Consider the following 19122-nt stretch of genomic DNA (forward strand, 5'->3'; position numbering starts at 1 on the left):
AATTAGTAATTATCAATATGAAACACATTTTCATATTGAAATTGTGAAATTTCAATATGAAATTTCACAATTTCATATTGTGAAATTGTGTGGTTGTTACTGCGACACCCATAAGGTGAAGGTTTGTGTGAGGAAAGAGAAGCGGCTCCGGGTTTCTGCTGTACAAGGAGAGGACATTTATTGTAGATTTCCAAACATCACAGATGTGCGTTGCCAGACGGCGGTCGTCTTCTGACTGACTCCAGTGATTCAGGTGAGGTGAAAACATACGCTCACATGCATGTCACACACCTGTGCACACACCTGCACGCTCAGACACACAGTCGCACACACGTTCACAGTCTTGATACAAAAAATTGAAATACAAATAATACCACGATAAAAACATTGTATTTTTTTTTTAGAAATTCTTACAGTATTCGCTATGTTCTCTATTCTGTAGAAAGACAACTAAGCTTTGATAAGTGAACATTATTTATGTCCTCTAAAATGATCAGTAAGATATTATCATCATGTAAATTATTACAGTATAAATATCTTTTAATCTATTGATTCTTTGCCTCCTGCTCTTTATTCACAGGTTGATGATCAACTCCAACATCCTGCACATTTTAAAGGCCTCAGCTGGCCTCAGTCTGCGTCCGTTTATCACATCCTTTAAGATCTTTGAACAATTAAAAGGAAATAAAGCAAAAGATGAAACAGATTTCTCTCATAATCCCAGCGTTTACAGTCAAAATCTACGCACCTGCTTGGTTTTTACATATCTAAATTAATAATAAATGTCACCAAGATGTATAATTCTCCAGTGTACAATCTTTACTGTTATTCAACTAAAAAAACACAAAATGCTAACATTTTTCAGGGTTTTGTCCACTTTCTATTGTAAAACCAACAAGTGTTTTGTCTCAAACCTGAAATTCATAACAAGTGAAGACGGTTCAACATGTATGTCTTCATGCAAACTAAATAAACAGCCATGAATGAACGAAATTAAACTCATTTAGTTCCTGGAAGTGCTCAGAAAAATCTCCCAGGTTATAATGACTGAAAGAGGGACAAAATAAAAACAAATCTCATAAAACCCTTTTTGTTTTTGTCTGCTTTTAAACAGCCTGTGAGTATTTACAAAAGTGGAGAACAAGCAGAAGAGCTAAAACAGAAAATAAAAAGTGGTTTTAACACAAGGCAGGAGAAATAACACCTTCCAGAAGTTTGTAACTATTCTACGGGCGAGTTCTTCCAGTGAGAAAAGACGTGAAGATTTCTGTTATTGTGTTGCTGCTGCAGCAATAGTACAATATCTACAAGCTTCCTTCTCCTGTCAGGAACCAAACAGCTGCAGCAGCTGCTGCAGGCCGTCTGCAGCGGCGGGTCGGATCTCTGGCTCCTCCCTCTGACAGTCGTTGCTTGTTTGAAGGATTATTGGTGTTTTCTGGGAGGAGGCAGACGTCCAGCAGCATCACTCGAAGCGAGTGTTCACACTGTGAGCATCCAGAGGAGCGACGGACCACAGCTGGGTGTTTTACCTCCTGCTGATGCCTTTTGAGTTGTTTCTGTGCTGCATCATGAAGAAATAAAAACCATGAAAAGTAATCTGCTATATTTTGCTAAAACAGTCAAGAAACCACTAAAAGAAACAGAAAGCTTGTTTGGGAGGATTATTTTAACAGCTAATTTTGTTGCGTTCTTTACGTGTTTTTATATGTGTACACAAAACATATTCAAAAATGAAGTTAATAAGAAAAATATGGCTCAATAATGCAACAAGGCAGTGCTTTAAACTGTGCTAAGAAAGTACAAAGCTTTTGGAAAACAGTTTATTTAGGTCCTTATTCAGGTACTAACTTTTATTTTGGAAATAAACTAAATTTGCTTCAAGAAGGAAAACAAGCAATTAAAGGTGATAATATATCAGAAACTGTCATGAAATGTTTGATAGTTTGTGATCTAATTAAGAGCAAATAGTTTATTTCTGATGTTTTTAAGCCGTCATACTTAAAAACATCAGACACATCACACTCTTTATGTTTTATATTTTATGATTATTTATTTAGCCATCTTAGTCATCTGATCTGAGTTCTAGTCAGAAACTTATTTGTTTTTTTATTTTCAAGCTGGGAAGTCAGTGTTAAAGTTGATGTCTGACAGTCTACAGATTATTTTGAGTTTATCTCGTTGAATTTAGCACAGCAGCGTTAAGCTGATGTGTTGGAAGATGTGCATCAGTGAACTGTGCTCTGACTTTATATTCACATTTTTAAGCATTTCATTGCAAAACACAAAAACTTACAAGGTAATTTTGTCCAGTTTTTAGTGTAAATATGTTAGTAAACTTGAAATAAGACAAAACTAACTTACAAGTGACTCTTCAGAATGAAGTAGAATCTGGTAATTAATTAATATTAATGAAAAAGTTCTAGTTTCATTGATGAATTATTTCACTTATAACATGAGGAAAATGTCATGTTTTAAGTGAAATAATCTGTCAGTGGAACTTTAACCTTTTAAAGAATATTAAGGAATTATATTAATTAAAAAGCTGCTATTTCTTTCTGAAAGTTTACTTGTAAGTTAATTTTTTCTTACTTCAAGTTTACTAACATATTTACACTAGAAACTGGACAAAATTACTTGGTAAGATTTTGTGTTTTTGCAGATTAATCTGTCAGATTGGTTTTATATAATCATCGATGGCTGAAACAGTGAAATGTTGCGACGTTCTTTTTGTGTAACATTCAGAGATTTCCCGTCACTGTCCCTTTAAGATTGTCAGATTTGATCAGGCGCCCAGAATCCGAATCATTTCTTATTCTGGTGCATTTTGTTTGTTGCTTCTTAAAGTTGTGCATTTCTGTTCCTAAAAGTGAAACAAAAAGGATTTTCACACCCAGCAGCCTCTGTGTGTTTCTGTTCTCACATGTGATTAATTCAGACAGAATCTAATAAAACAGAAATAATAAATCGTCCTGGCTTTGTGAGATGAAAACAATCTTACCATTGTGTGCATTTATGATCTCATCCTCAGGTGTTTTGTTTGTCTAATGCTACTTTGCTTACTCACTAAACTACAGCCGTGGGGTTTTGCTGCAGCAGGCAGGCCTGTGCACTCGCAGTGTGAACACCCTGGATGAAAGTCACTGATGTGCTACACAAAGAGCTTCCCCACTCGAAGGCTACTGGTCAGGTCCTTAAAGGCTCCAGATCCACCCTCAGTCCGGCCCAGCAGGCCAAAGCGCCGACCTTGTGGGGTCACCTTCGCTCTGCAGGCAGTCAAACCGACCACACGACCTGCAGCGCCCCCTACAGCGTGAGGATGTCTAAGTAGGGACGCTCTGCTGTGGTTTAGCACCTCCTCTAGATGTGCAGTCCAGTCAGCAGCTTGTCGTCGTCGTCCACGAGTACACACACACATATAAACACGCACAAACACCGTCCTCCATCGTCCCTCCGGCGAAGGGGCGTGGCTCCCAGCGGGGGGCGGGGCAGGTTACCAGTTCATCATGGAGCTTCTGTTCAGGGTCATGAAGAAAACTTGACTGCTGCCTCCAGAGCGGACCGAGGCGAAGAAAACCTGCAGAGACCGAGGAAAACTTTAAAACCTGACAGCAGAAAGAAACCAAACATCATGAAACCAATCTGAGTGTCGGTTTATAAACCTGGAAGAGTTTATGAGCATTTGATTGGTCAGTGTGGCTAGAAAAGTTCTACTTAAGCTCAGCAAATTTACCATTTAAAGGTTGTTTAAATTTGTTACTATTATTATTATTATTATTATTATTATTATTATTATTATTATTATTATTATTATTATTATTTCCTGCTTAGTTATTCATGGTTAAATATAAGTTCTAACAAAGTATTCAATAAGAAGTGAAAAAGTAGAAGATTGGTAAGAATCAATCTATTTAGAGTCAAATTAATTGATTTATTGATTTACTTCATTAAAACAGATTTTTTTAGTTTTGCTAGCATATAAATAAAGCTAAATCTGAGCTGGTTTCAGACTCACTTTGTCGTTTCTCTCCGTCAAGAACTTGAGGCGCTGAGCTCGTTTGTGCATGAAAACGCCGTCGAGGTGTCCCGTCTCCACGGAGCGGATCTCGATGGCCTTCTCCCCCCAGCCCATGATCTGGTTGGAGTGGATGTAGGCTGCAGGGACAGCAGGACCAAATATACATAAATATAAATGTAAACACACCGACATGGAGACAGAAACCCAAAACAGTCACTGCCAGAGCTTCTCTCTGTCGGACTGATCAGATCAGAGGCTCGGTTTGATCTGAATGGATTGTGATTTCATATCTGATCAATACGACATTAATTGAATTCTTCCAGCTCTGGCAGAACAACAATCCGTCCAGTCAGAACCAGAAGCCTGATGCGACATCTTGAAGGTATTTATAATCCTGAGGAATGTGGAGCGACTTGGTTGCTTTGGGTGGAGTCGTATCATAACAACACCGCCCTGTCAGGATGCGACTCTGCAGACGAAGAGCAGGTTCAGCTTGAAATGCGACTTCCTCAGTTAGAAAACGTCTGTTCTTCCCTGAAGACGTTTTTGAGAAAATCTAGAAAGTTTCACCTTGTGTTTAAAACAAAATCTACAACTTTTAATTTCTTCATCGCAAACTGAAACATTTGGTTAACACACATCTTTATTTCTCCTGTTTCCAACACGTTTTGTGGAGGAAAATAACCTGCACATCAACCTAAACACCCCATCCCCACAGTGAAGCATGGTGGAGGCAGCATCATGCTGTGGGGTGGGTTTCTTCAACAGGTCAGAGGTGAAGATGGATGGAGTTAAACCCAGAATGATCCTAGAGGAAAAGCTGCTGGAGGTTCAGCAGGACAACCAGCCTGAGGTATTATGGGATGTTTAAATCGGTAAAACTTTTCTAACTTCAGACATAAATCATCAAGTTTCCAGTTAGCATTGGGAGCGCTGGGAACGCTGGGAGAAGGAAGATTATCTGTCTCATTCCATGCTGTCATAACATGATGACAGATTCAACAAATATGTAAAAAAATTATGTACTGCAGCTTTAAGGAGGAAAGATCAAGTTGATACTCTGGCAGTATTTTAGACAGAATCTGAGTCTAACAGATTCTATGTTAGAGACACATTGCAGCTCATTATAAATCATGAAACATGTTTGTTTCTCTCTATGCCTGGTGACCTTTGACATACCGACGGATGTGGGCATCTCGCCCCACTGCAGCACCACGTCTTTGGTGATTCGGCCGTAGGTGTTGACGTAGACGCCCTCGTCCTCATAGCACAGCAGCATCTCCATGCCGTCCGTCTTGGGCAGGACCACGATGGCGTGCGGGGTCACCTGACCCTGGATCTGTGAGGCAGCAGAGACGGGATGACAAGGGGGCATGGAGAGAGGGGCGGCTCGCCATGGAAACGGACACAGCGTGACTCAACAGCGCCAAAAGGCGATGAGAGGCGGTTGCTATGGTCACCGTCTCCCTTTTCTCCTCATCCATCTCTGACTGAAACACCGCCAGGGTTAGAGGAGGACACTGACTCAACTGGCTTTACTGTCTCATTATGTTCTTGCTGACGCCGTTTTTGACTTAATGAAGTCGCAGAACTGTGCAAAAGTCTTGAGTCAAGCAGCTGATCAATGGCTCTGTCTTCAGATGTTTCCTGTTTTTTGTTCATTTTTGTCCTTAATCCATAAAATATGCATCATTCTTAAGTTGTAGTCCAAGGTTTCACCAAATAACTTAAGAATAATCATTTTGTCGGAGCTAAAATAATAAACAGTGTTATCTTTGGGGTTTTAGAGTGAATACAAATCTAACTTAAAATTGGCTTTTGGTTAATTTCTTCAGTTTATGAGGCTTTTTATCTTATGACTTATGAAAAAGAGTTAGGGGATTACCAGCCTGAAAATGGTCATAGAAAATCAACACAATCAGAATGTAAAGTAAAACTGGAGAAATGCTGATGAAGACCAGTTTGAAAACTTGTTTTTTAGGGTTTGTTTCTAAAGCTGCTGAACATGTAAAACATGAAACTTTGAGCCCTAGCTCCTTCAGATAGGATGGAGAGCTTCTGTAAACATCTATTTTCACAGAGCAACCCTTCACACAGCAGCAGTCTATTGATAATTAATCACTCAACAGACTTTGTTTACTAACTGGACGACTTCTGAAGCTAACTTCTTGAGGTTTATTTTATTACAGGGTATAGTAAAACAAATGTATCATTTTCCTCCCACTACTTGTGTTGATCTTTTACGTAAAATTTCAAAACATTAAAAAGTTGTGCAAGGAGCTGTTTAGTTTGGGGGACAGGTCCTTATAATGTAGGTAAATACATCTGTCCCCACATCATACAAATACCAGAGTACACACACACACACGCACACACACACACACACACACACATACACACACACACACACACACAATCTCCGTCACTTACATGTGAGGGGATGTAGATGTCATAAGGGTTTCCAGAATCCACATCGATCACATGGAAACCTACAGTGGAGCCATAGATAACCTTTAACCTCTGACCCTCCTCCACAGTTAAATCCACCAGCAGGGGGCGATGTTGCAGATCGGTGAAAGACTGACAGCAAGAGAAGAGAGTGAGTGATTAAAAAAGTGCCACAGTTGCCTGTTGGTCTGAGTATTCGTAGCATTCTTCTGTAAAGCATTTTAGTCAGAATCAATACTGACTGAAATGGTCAGTATGAATAGAAAAAAATGATAACAAATTGTAAATTCAGTCTATTAGGTTTAGCCATTGGGGCCAAAAATATTAAACTTATTATATATATGAAATTTAGATTTTTATTAAAATTACCTAACCTTTTTTTTCTTTATCATTATTATTTTAGTTAATATTTTAATAAAACAAACAAAGTAATCTCATTTCTGTAGAGAAGGCATATGTAAATAATTGTAGGTTTGACATATAAAAAAATTCCCAGGTTTGCCTTGTTAAGGAAAACACAAAAAGCAAACAATATCTTACATTTTTCAAGTTGATTATCTTTCTAAAAAAAAAAAAAAGAAAAAGTTTTCTTCTCAGCAGGAATAGTAGGATGCGGCTCACACTTGTTTTATTTCTGCAGCCCTATCTGCTTGTTTTTATTCTCTAAATATTTATTTTTAGCATTAAAATTCTGAATTGTGTGTTGATCCTCCCAGCTTCTGTTTTTACCTTAAAGGCCATAAATTTATGGTAAGGTTTTGGTGCCCAGGCGTAGATTTCCACTGAGTTTTTCAGAGCAATCACCAGGAATTTAATCCTTTCGTATTTCACTGCAGGAAAATATTTAAAAAACACATTAGACAAGAAGAAAATAATAAATTGGTTCTTTTGAAAGCTTAGTTTAAGTAATTTTAAATAAAAACCTAACTGGGATTGTGTTGTTACTGTGTTTCTAAGCTGACAACGTACCGACTTTGTAATGCACGCAGCCCTCCAGCTCCCCCACTGTGATCCAGCCCTGCTTCTTCTCCACCTCCGGGTCGTTGTGTAATATCCTGTTCCTCAGCCAGGACAGGTAGTACACTCGCAGCTTGTTCTTCTTCCCTGCACAATCAGAAATTACAGGTTTATTTTCGACTTACCTGCAGATCCACCTAAGATTTAGAAATTTAGACGTGTTTTGAGGTTTTATTTATACTGTATACGAAGAGCAGTCCTGGCAAAGCCTTCAATGTAGCAACAGGTAGGGTGTTTCCCAGGTAGGACTGATGTGGGCAAGTTAAGACCTGATGAATTCACCAGTTAGTCTCTAAAGTAGTCGATTAAAATTTACCTGACTGCTGCAGTTCTTAAAGGGAACCTACTGTGAAAATTTCATATTTTTCAAATTGTTATACTTCCATTTGGGTCTCAGATGCTTCTAAAAACAGCCCAACCGCTTAAGAAAAACACCCAGTTGTATTTTAGCAATAAGCTAATGTTTCTTGGTGTCTGGAAAATGAGCAGTTTCGAAAACCTTTCTAATGTAACGTCACAAATCAGCAGGCATGTCCCCTCACCTAGCAGGTAGGTAACAAGCCAACTCGTTACCTAGCAACCCCAGCCGAACCAGCCCGTTCCCTAGCAACCCAAGCGGACCGCTAGGACTTTCAGTCAGTTGGTTTTATCGCTTTACAATGGTTGCTGGAAAAGACAAGTGTTTGTTGTTGACTTGCCATTCAGAATCCATTTGCTGCTTTCTTGTTGGTTGTGGAGGAGGCTCTACTAATGCTTTTCAAAGATGTACAGTTGTATAATTGCGCATCTGTTTGCAGCCATTTTCATGTGCAACTATAAATGTTGAGTTGGGGGCGTGGCCAGCAGCAGCAAGATGCCCTAAAACAGCTCGAAGTAAGCAGAACTGACCAGACTGAAATCTCAGCTAAGAGTCATTTTTTTAATGAACATGTTTTGTATAGACCATAGATCTATCATAACCTGTTCAAGGAAGCATAATAGGTCACCTTTAAAAAATATAATAAAGACATTTAATCTGAGAGTCCCATTAAATGCTTTTGTTGGCTGAAACCCTTTAAGGACGTTAGACATCAAACATTAAACGTCAGATTAACCTGAGATGGTGACCAGGACGTTGAGTCCCTCCAGGACGTCCATCTGCTGGAAGCGCCTTCGGTTAATCAGGTTGTAAACTTTTCCCTGGCCGCTTCGGTCCAGCAGCATCAGGCCGTTTTCTGTCCCCACCAGCAGATTCACTCCTGCAGAAAAAACTTTTTATTTCCTGCAGAAACATTTTGGTTCCTGCGCGGCGTCCGCCGGCGTCTCACCCCACAGAGCAGCGCAGAGGATCTCAGAGTTGAAGCGCTTCTTGTATTTCCTGATCTCGGGCGTGTCGCTGTGCGGCCGGATGTTCGTCGGGTTCACGTTGACCACGGAGATCTTCCGGGCCTCGTTGAGCCTCGCCTGCTCCTGCTCCTGTTTCAGCAGCTCATCAGCAAACAACGCTGCAGAAAAAAACTAAAATTAACCTGAAGAAAACAAATCTGCTTTATACACATATTTACATTTTTAAAATATATATAAATATATTTATATAAAAACAATGATGGCCGTTTCTTCTAGGCCTCTTAGCTTCCCTTATCTATATTTTTATGGCTAAATTGTAAAGTGCTAATTTACGTGGCTGTTTTGTAAACTTTCAGTTGAATGACGTTCAACATCTGTGTTCAAGTTTTCTTTATTGACTGTTAAGAAATCTTTAAGTAGTTGCATTAGCTTCTGCTAAATACCCAGCTGGTGTAGCGCTTTAGCGTTAGCTTCTGCTTTAGCATTAGCTGATGTAGCGCTTTAGTGTTAGCTTCTACTAAGTACCATGCTGATGTAGCGCTTTAGCGTTAGCTTCTGCTAAATACCATGTTGGTGAAGCGCTTTAGCGTTATCTTGTGCTAAATACCATGCTGGTGAAGCGCTTTAGCGTTAGCTTCTGCTAAATACTATGCTGGTGAAGCGCTTTAGCGTTAGCTTCTGCTAAATACCATGCTAGTGAAGCGCTTTAGCATTAGCTTCTGCTAAATACCATGCTGGTGTAGCGCTTTAGCGTTAGCTTCTGCTAAATACCATGCTGGTGAAGCGCTTTAGCATTAGCTTCTGCTAAGTATCATGCTGGTGTAGCGCTTTAGCGTTTGTGGAACTATTGTTTATGATTAGTTCTTTGGGTTAGCGCGGTTAGTGGTGCCCACAGCTGCTATTTAGACTACATTAAGTTGTACATTAACACAGCTTTATGTTGTGCATTCTAGCCTGGGTTTTTCTGTGCTGTATTTATTGTCTGCGTTTTAAAAATAACCACAGATGGCAGAAGATAGACATTGTCATGTTAGAAATGTAAGAAAAGTTGAGCTCCTCTCCATGAAGGAGTCGAGGACGAAGTCGGTGAGCTGAATCGTACCTGCAGCAGAGTTTTTCTCATCATCTTCAGTCGGCGAGGTCCCGTACACCCGGGGGTCAACGAACGGGGTGAAGGATGCCTTGGAGCCGCCGCTGCCTCCCATCCCGTACTGCAGAACACAGAAATACAGCAGACACTCAGATCTGATCAGCAGTCAGGACTCAAAATAAAGGAAACATCGGGTTAATTAAAAGCTATGCTAAGTTGTTTCCTTTATTTTGTCAGAAAAATGGTGGGAACTTCCTGGTTCAGAGGCTGGAAAAATGAAAGATGGAGGAAAAGAAGGAAAGAAGATGGGGTATAATTATGCCATTTGTGATCAAAGTAAACTTTTACTAAAGATTTTCCCCCTAAAATAAGTTGAAGTCATTCAAATGTCTACTTAAATGTTGCAATAGATTAAACATCTTAATGTCAACTTGAAGTTGGAATGAAATATAATCCAAAAGAACAGAAACAGGACCAACTCCCCACTGGTACAGCAGCTCCCTCTAGTGGTACAGAGAGGAAATGCTGAGAATTAGTAACTGCTACCAGGTAAAAGCTGTACACACTCATCCTGTCATTGGGGTAAAACCATGATGGGGTTTGTTTGGTTGACCTTCATGAACTGGTCCAACTGATAGTTTAAAACATGGAGAAAATGTTATAAGTGAAATAATCTGCCAGTGGAACCAGAACTTTTAACTTAAAACAAGCTCCTGTGTACCGAGATAATTGAACTAGAAACTAGACTAAATAGGATTTTGTGTTTTAGCAGTGTGGACACCTTGCAGATCCTTAACCCAACATTAAAATGTGTTTGATCGAAACACCAACGAGGTTTTATTCTAGTTTTTGCTTCTGCTTATTGTCTTCTGATTCCATCTGTTTGTTTTTGTTAAACCAGAACGATGAAAATCCTCCTGATGACCAGAAAGGAACTGATGGTGCTGAAGGCAACGTCCCACCCGGATCAGACGCTGCCATGTTTGTTGGAGGGGTCAGTGGTCAGGTGATGATGTGGGTCAAAGGTCAAAGGGTTGGACAGGGTGACGGAGGTTGTCATAAGGGCCGGGTTCTGCTCCACCTACTTGGACCAAGGAGGCGCGGCCCAGAGGGCCCAGAGTGCTTTGTTGCACCAGATCTGGGAGGTTGGTGTTGCCAAGGAACGGATTAGCGCTGCCGTGGTAACTGTTGCTGGGGGCAGAGCTCCGCCTCCGTCCCCTAAACCTCTGGAAGAAGAGAAGAGAAGGGGGCGTGGCCCCTGAGCGGCGAGGTGGTGATGGAGGTCAGGCTGCCGGCGGTGGAGTTTATTCAGGAGAAAAACCTCCATCATGCTAAAGACGCTGCAGGTCCAGAGTTTGGGTCAGAATAAAACTAGTAAAATGTTCAAAGTAAAACCAATTAAGATCTTTGGAAAAAGCTTCAAATATCAACATTCAGGATTTAACTGAATGTTTAAACTAATGTTTTATTTCTTGTATCAGATCGGATCCACAGTGTTTCTGCAGGTTCACTAAACCAAATCTAAGACTTTTTAAACCAAAATGAGTGAAATTTAAGACCTGTGACATCACAGAAGAAAAACAGAAAAATATTGATGAAGAAATGGTTCTCCTTTTGAGATTAACTACATTCTTGGTTTAGTTGAAGATATGAACTACATTTCTTTTTAATCTTTTTCTCTAATTGTTGCAAAAATGATCAAAAACATTGGGACCAAGCCATGCTAACTCCCACCTGCAGGTGGCAGTATTTTTTCTACTACACTGCTGACTCAGCCTGACTTGATGTCAGGTAATGGTCTGTGAGCGACGTGGAGATGTATGTCATCAAATAATGCAATATTTCTTGTAAATATTTCTAAATCAGCTTCACAAAATCAGTGAATTTATTTGCAAAAAATTCCAAAAACAAAAACAAAATCCTGGGGGAACCGATCAATGTCAAGAGATGTTCAATATTATTTAACTGGCAATAAATTCACACAGAAAATTCAAGATTAGGACAAACTTTAAGACCTGTGACTAATGTATTCAAGTCCAACTTACCTTTAATTAATGAATTCAGGACATTTTAAGGCCTTAATTTTAGACAACTTAATTTTACATAACTTCATTTAAGACTTTTTCTGGAAGCACAGCCACCCTGAGTCCAGGAGCAGCTACTGAGGTCAAACTGGCTGCTCATGGCATTCTGGGCTGTGCTAGTGACCCGGACCCAGACGGGAACCAGAACATCTTGGCCGGGTCGGCGTTGAACCTGGACTCACCTCCCGCATCATGAGCGTGCTGTCCTGCGTGCTGTCACCGTACGGGTCACCGTGGGCGTCGTTATGACCTCCCATCACGCCGAAGGACTCGTTGCTGCTCTGACTCGCTGGAGGCCTGAAGGTCAAAAGGTTAAACCCCAGTTTAGCGCCGTTCATTTGGTTTGCTCTCTTTAGGAGATCTAGTGTCACTCACATAATCCGCGGTATGTCGCTAACGGCCACCGATCCGTCATTAGCCCCGCCCTCTCCCTCCTCATCCTCGCTGCTGTGCGACTCCTCGCTGGATGAAGAGTAGTCCGTGACCTTGACCGGCGGACGGCTGGTCTCCTCTCCCTGCCGCAGCTCTCTCAGCTCTTTGGCCAGAGCCGTCAGGTCCTGCAGGACGAACAAGCGACTGTTACTGAGTCTGGAGTTTCTGTCTGCAGGTAAAAGCAGGAAGTGAACTGCAGTAAAATATTATTATCATGTTGCCTTCAAACCCTGAAAGGAAGCAGATCTACCTACATGTTTGATTCATAAAATGACCACAAAGCCAGAACCTTTGAGCTAATTTTATATTTTAAACCCAAACAAACATGATTAATAAGCGAAGAGTTCTTAGTAAAAAGTGTTTGTCCAATAAAAAGCATTTATAATTTATTTAATATTTCATTGGGCAGTTTTTTAAAGAAACACATCAGGTGCTTTAACAGCCTCAATGTATCTTTGACTGCAGCAAAAAAAAGCCTGAAAGTAATTTAACTACTGCCTGAACGTTTTGCTACATTTATAAAATTTACGGGTTACTTTGCAGAACTTACCCATAACTGCTACTTTCGCAGACTTACATGTGACTCTTCTGGAGTTCACACCTCATGTTTTAGAGTTAATTAACATTTAAATTCTTAAAAGTTTTGAAGAAAAACCTTTTGCATTCCTGGCAAGTTTGAGAAAATATCACTTAAACTCCAGATTTCCCATAAAGTTCTATTAGTTACTAATGATGAAAATGTTTGCTTTTAAATTCCTTAAAAGACGCTTCCTTTGCAGTCTAAGTTTTGAAAAGTAACATTTAAATTAAATACAGAAAAAGTTCAGCAGAATATTGTGCAGGTTTTAGGAAGTAACTTTATATTCTGGAAAGTAACCTGACAGTTCCAGGTGATTTCCAGGAAAACAATCTGCAAATTAACCTTAAAATTCTTAAACGTTTTGGGAAAATAACTTTTGCATTCTTGGCAAGTTGAAGAAGGTAACATTCAACCTTTAAGTTCTGGGAAATGAACTCTAAGGTTTTACAAATAACAAAATGAACACCAGACATTTACTGGAAAGTTTAATAAAGTAACTTGTATTTTAGGTTCAGAAAAGTAACCAATTCGTTCCAAACAAATTCCTGAAAATGATCTTTTAAAAGACAACTGTAAGTTCTGGAAAGTAGCATTTAGTGTTGGAACAATCCAGCAGGCAAAAAGGACAGGAGCATCACAGATCTGGGAGACGCCATGCAGGTTGTTAGTCCGTCTAAATGTTCCTCTGTCGTGACGCGGCGGCGGGCAGGAGGAGAGAACATGACGGGAGGCGAACTACAGACCATGCCTCGCTCTCAGAGACTTCAGACCCACATTTCACATCCAGCAGCCACAGAGAAACAAACTGAGATGCAACGACTGGATTAGAGTGTAATGCATCTGTCGCCATGTTGCAGCAGGACTCAGAAATAAATCAGCAGATTCCTCCGAAAATTTAATAAAACAGCAGAAATTAAAATATTATTATCTGAAAATACTGAAAATGTCCTAAAATATGGGTTAAATAAAAAGAACAGTAAACATGTTAACAGATTAATATATTCTGTGTAAATATGCTAAATATGAAACATTATGAAACAGTTAGAGGAAAAAAATGTAAGGAAAGAATTTAACTATTTAACTTAATGTTTCATTAATTTATTCAATACATTTAAATCATAAAAAGTCAAGAAAGATTAAAAATGATGCAATAAAAAAATTAATATTTGCAATAAAAATATATGTATTATTTCACATAAATATTGAATCCTTTTATTCTTTAGATTTTGTAATTAAATAAATTGTAACTTTGAGAACAGTATAGCATGTTATTTTCTATAATATTTTAAAATTAAAATTAAAGAATAATAATTATCAATAATAATTGATTCTGGATTTAAATGTTGTAATTTTGACATATTACTTCTGTAAGAAAAAATATAAAATATTAAACTAACATTAAAACCTCTTAATTAAAATTCCAGATTTTCTAAACAGAAATTCATAAACAATGTGAAAGTAATTCAATAAAATAGACCATATGTGATATTAAGTAAATAAAAAGTAAAACAAATTGGACTTTAATGGGTTTTGTTTTTATCTAAAACAAAAGAAAGAAACTGATGTTTTTTTTTAAATAAAGATATAAGTAGAGAAATTCAGACTGTTTGATTTTTTTCACAGATTATTAGATTATTATCGTGGGTTTTAATTGAAATTCTTCCTGTAGCAACATGGCGGCTGTACTGACGCATCACAGCATAAAAACAGAAGCAACCAGAGAAAAATCCACTCTAAAATATCACAGCAGGGATGCTGAGAGGCAGGAAGGTGACAAAGTGGGCGGGGCTTTGGTGAGGTTGGTGGGAGGAGCTTAGGGAGAGGTGGGTGAGAAATCTTACCAACTCCTCCTGAAGAGAAACAGAGGAACGGTAAAATGGAGGAAGAAAGAGAGAAAGAGTGACCGTGAAAATGAACCATGGCAGCAGAGGTGAAAAAAGTGACGTTTCCACTGAGGGATTTGACAGGAAGTCACATGACCAGAGGTCGGCTTCCTGTCTGACGAAACAGGAAAATATTTCAGCAGCAAAAATTCACAAGGGAAGGAAAGAAAAAAGAGGAATAACTGGGTGAAAAGCTGGAAGAAAACTTTTTCTCTCTAAACTAAAATAAGTTCCACAAAAAGCTCAAAAAATTTAGAAAATTACTACAATCAAATACTTTGGTACAAAACAAAAACATTTATATTTTCCAGAAAGTAAGAACTGTTTTCAAACTGAGTATTAATTTTTATTCTTTCATAAAGCAGATTTATGTTTGGAAAAGGGAAATAATTGTACAACAAAACATCTCAGAAGCAGCATTTAAACTGGTAAATGTAGACATTAAATTTACTAAAGTTCTGCTAATTTAAAAAAATAAATTTACACCAGAAGTGAAGCCAAAATCATCATAACTCATCATAAATAATATGATTTTATTGTTGATTAATTGTACTTTATTACATTATTTTGTTATTGTTTATATATTATTTTATTAGCAATTTTATTACTGATATTTTTGCTCCACAATAAACTATAAATGTAAAATTTCTATCTGAAACTTATAGAAATATTTTCTTTTATCTGAATGCCAGACCTACCAAGCATTATTTTATGTAAATGCAGAGTTTTAGGCAACCAGGCCTGATTTTGTTTATTTACACTGAAATTAAAAAGGAAGCAAAAAACATAATTAATCCAACAAATATCCACTGCTCGTAATCTGCAATTAGGGCCCAAAACAATCAGCCTGCGGACCACAAATGGCCCCCGAACCTCAACTTTTGAAACCCAGAGAAGCTCAACGTCGCTAAGCTAATACAGATTTTCACCCAGTTACGTTTCTTTTTGTTCCACACAGTTCAATCCACACAATTCGCATCGGGACAGAATTGGTCAAACATTCCCAGCAACAGGAAAAGGTGAGGATGGCATGCCTGAGGGACGCGTGGACGTCAGTGAGGACAAAAAGACAAAAAGACAGGGTGGAAAGAGACGCCAAAGAGGAGAAATGCCACTGACCTCGTCTAAAGCTTTCTTATAACTCTGAGGGACGACAGAAGGACAGATGGAGGACAGGATGAGAGGAGAGACAGAGCGGTCAGCCCGTTGTTCAGCGCTGAGTTCATGGGACTCACACACTCACACACACACACACAGACACGTTAGCGTTAGCTTCGGCTGTGAGCGCTCACCGCGGGCCGGCTGGGCCGGGTCAGCTCTCTGCTGTCGTCTTTGGCGTCGTGGGAGGAAAGCGTGGAGCCGTCGGTTTTAGCAGCAGAGTTACCTGAAAACAGAATCAAGTAATTAATACTTAATCCAGCTTTAACTTAATCCAGTTTTAAAGTTAATCCAGTTTCATAGTTAAATCAGTTTCAAAATTAAACCAGTTTCAAAGTTAAACCACTTTTAAATGTAATCCAGTTTAAACTTTAACCAGTTTCATAGTTGATCCAGATTAAGTGTAATCCAGATTACAGTGACTCCAGTTTCATAGTTTATATCCAGATTAAAGTGACTTCAAATCTAATTTAATCCAGATTAAAGTGAGTCCAGTTTCATGATTAATCCAGATTAAATTAATCCAGATTAATATAATCTGGATTATATTAATCCGACGTGGAGCCGTCGGTTTTAGCAGCAGAGTTACCTGAAAACAGAATCAAGTAATTAATACTTAATCCAGCTTTAACTTAATCCAGTTTTAAAGTTAATCCAGTTTCATAGTTAAATCAGTTTCAAAATTAAACCAGTTTCAAAGTTAAACCACTTTTAAATGTAATCCAGTTTAAACTTTAACCAGTTTCATAGTTGATCCAGATTAAGTGTAATCCAGATTACAGTGACTCCAGTTTCATAGTTTATATCCAGATTAAAGTGACTTCAAATCTAATTTAATCCAGATTAAAGTGAGTCCAGTTTCATGATTAATCCAGATTAAATTAATCCAGATTAATATAATCCAGATTAAAGTGACTCCATTTTCAGTTAATCCAGATTAAGTGTAGTCCAGATTAAAGTGACTCCAGTTTTAAATTTAATTCAGATTAAAGTGACTCCAGCTCTAATTTAATTCAGGTTAAATTAATCCAGATTAAAGTGAGTCCAGTTTCATGATGAATCCAGATTAAATTAATCCAGATTAATGTAATCCAGATTACAGTGCCTCCAGCCCACCTCTCTCGTTGGAGCCTCCCTGGGAGCTCGGGGTGCTGGAGCTGGAGGAGCTGCCGCTGCTCGTCCTCTTCAGAGGCGTTTCCATGGAGATGTCGGTCCTCCTCAGGTCGGGGTTGCTACGGTAACAGAAACAGCATCAGACGTTGAAAGGAAGCAGTTCAGACGGCGGCGGGACGGTTCTGGGCCGTACCTGGCCCGGATGAGGTGCGCTCCGGCCCGCGGGCCGAGGCCTGGTCCGTTTCCCGGAGAGTTCTTCCGGACCAAAGCCGGAGAAATGGAGGTGGTCCGCTGAGGAACCTGGAAACACAAACACACTCCGTTAATCCTCTGGACCTGGACTGGGCCTGGACCGAGCCTGGACCGGGCCTGAACTGGACCTGCACCGAGCCTGAACCGGGCCTGGACCTGACCTGGATCGGACCTGGACCGAGCCTGAACCGGGCCTGGATCTGACCTGGATCTGACCTGGACCGGGTCTGGGTCGACAGACTCACATGTAGTTTCTGGTTGATTATTTCTTTGTTGTAAAAATAATTGTGATGTTAAACTTTCAGATTCTTTTATGGGTTCTATTCGTTTTATTTTTCCAGACTTGTTTTAATGATCAGTATTAGTATTTTATTGGTTATTATCGATATCTCTGTGCTGATATTTCATGTCTTGTTCTTGCCGTGAGGTAGATGTTGTCCCACAGCATCACACTGCCTTCACCAAAAGCCACTTCTCGTGTCTTCATCAAACCAAATAACATCAAACATTTAATAGTAAAATGAGCTGTTTAGGTTTCACAGGATTTGATGAGTTTGTTTTTTTTGCACACAAGGAAACAATCAACCAATCAAAGTTTTACAGTCAGAAGCTGAAATGACCAGATTCAGTTAAAAAACGTCTTTTTAACAGTAAAGATTCTTCATTTTTAATAAGTTGGACTTTAAAATGAGCACCAACAGTCGTGGGTTCACAGAAACAGAAACGACAGAGACAGGAAGCCGTGCAAACAGACGTGACGAGCGGATCCAGAACACCGGAATCAGAACGTATAGCTGGGCTCATGCAGCCTGACCCATGCAGAGACCTTGGGCGGCATGTCGTCGTCCTGCCGCAGCCAGGAGCTGCGGTCCAGCTTGTCGAGGGGGGGCGCCAGGCGGGACAGCGGCGGGGGAGGGGGGGTGTCGGACGTGGGGTCGGAGTTCTGCCGGGGCATGGGGGGCCGGGAGGGGGAGGGCGAGGCGGAGGTGGAGGACACGCCGTGGGGGTCGTACAGGGACTGGGAGCCCGACAGGCCGTGACTCTTCACCTGCACCAGGTGGGCCATCTGAACACACACACACACACACACACACACACACACACACACACACACACACACACACACACACACACACACACACACACACACACACACAGGCAGGCAGGAGACAGGCAAGGTGGAGGAGGAAGAGCAGGAGGAGTTAGCAAGTGATCAGGAAGCAGGAAGGAGTGAAGGAGGAGAGGAAACCAGCAGGAAGAGAACCAGCAGCTAACCAGACTGGTCAGACTGGGCCAGACTGGGCCAGACTGGGCCACACTGGGCCAGACTGGTCAGACTGGGCCAGACTGGGCCAGACTGGGTCACAGTGGGCCAGACTGGTCAGACTGGGCCAGACTGGTCAGACTGGGTCACACTGGGTCAGACTGGGCCAGACTGGGTCACACTGGGCCAGACTGGTCAGACTGGGCCAGACTGGTCAGACTGGGTCAGACTGGTCAGACTGGGTCAGACTGGGCCAGACTGGTCAGACTGGGCCAGACTGGGTCACACTGGGCCAGACTGGTCAGACTGGGCCAGACTGGTCAGACTGGGTCAGACTGGTCAGGCTGGGCTAGACTGGGTCAGACAGGTCAGACTGGGTCAGACTGGGCCAGACTGGTCAGGCTGGGCTAGACTGGGTCAGACTGGTCAGACTGGGTCAGACTGGTCAGACTGGGTCAGA

The 19122-nt window shown here is 40.4% G+C and overlaps 1 protein-coding gene across 6 annotated transcripts in view; it reads right to left on the reverse strand.

The window, feature by feature from the left end:
- Window positions 1-152: 152 nt before the first annotated feature.
- The window catches only part of tnikb (TRAF2 and NCK interacting kinase b), a 58643-nt gene continuing 39673 nt past the window's right edge, over window positions 153-19122 (reverse strand). For 4 of the 6 annotated variants that reach the window (XM_088013256.1, XM_088013258.1, XM_088013257.1 and 1 more), the window contains 14 exons: window positions 17340-17446; window positions 17150-17265; window positions 16168-16259; window positions 12356-12537; window positions 12163-12277; window positions 9909-10017; window positions 8788-8964; window positions 8575-8718; window positions 7433-7567; window positions 7193-7293; window positions 6446-6595; window positions 5195-5354; window positions 4013-4152; window positions 153-3574 (listed from right to left, as the gene is read on the reverse strand). In XM_088013256.1, coding sequence (XP_087869382.1) covers window positions 3491-3574; window positions 4013-4152; window positions 5195-5354; window positions 6446-6595; window positions 7193-7293; window positions 7433-7567; window positions 8575-8718; window positions 8788-8964; window positions 9909-10017; window positions 12163-12277; window positions 12356-12537; window positions 16168-16259; window positions 17150-17265; window positions 17340-17446 — 1812 coding nt within the window. In that variant the 3' untranslated portion in view covers window positions 153-3490. Of the gene's footprint in view, window positions 3575-4012; window positions 4153-5194; window positions 5355-6445; window positions 6596-7192; window positions 7294-7432; window positions 7568-8574; window positions 8719-8787; window positions 8965-9908; window positions 10018-10981; window positions 11123-12162; window positions 12278-12355; window positions 12538-16167; window positions 16260-17149; window positions 17266-17339; window positions 17447-18224; window positions 18465-19122 lie in introns of all 6 variants that reach the window. The other 2 variants (XM_088013260.1, XM_088013261.1) reach the window with 2 other exon arrangements.

This window comes from Poecilia mexicana, unplaced genomic scaffold (assembly GCF_051168715.1).
Source record: "Poecilia mexicana isolate PSO_F unplaced genomic scaffold, ASM5116871v1 scaffold_15, whole genome shotgun sequence".
Lineage (NCBI taxonomy): Eukaryota > Metazoa > Chordata > Actinopteri > Cyprinodontiformes > Poeciliidae > Poecilia > Poecilia mexicana.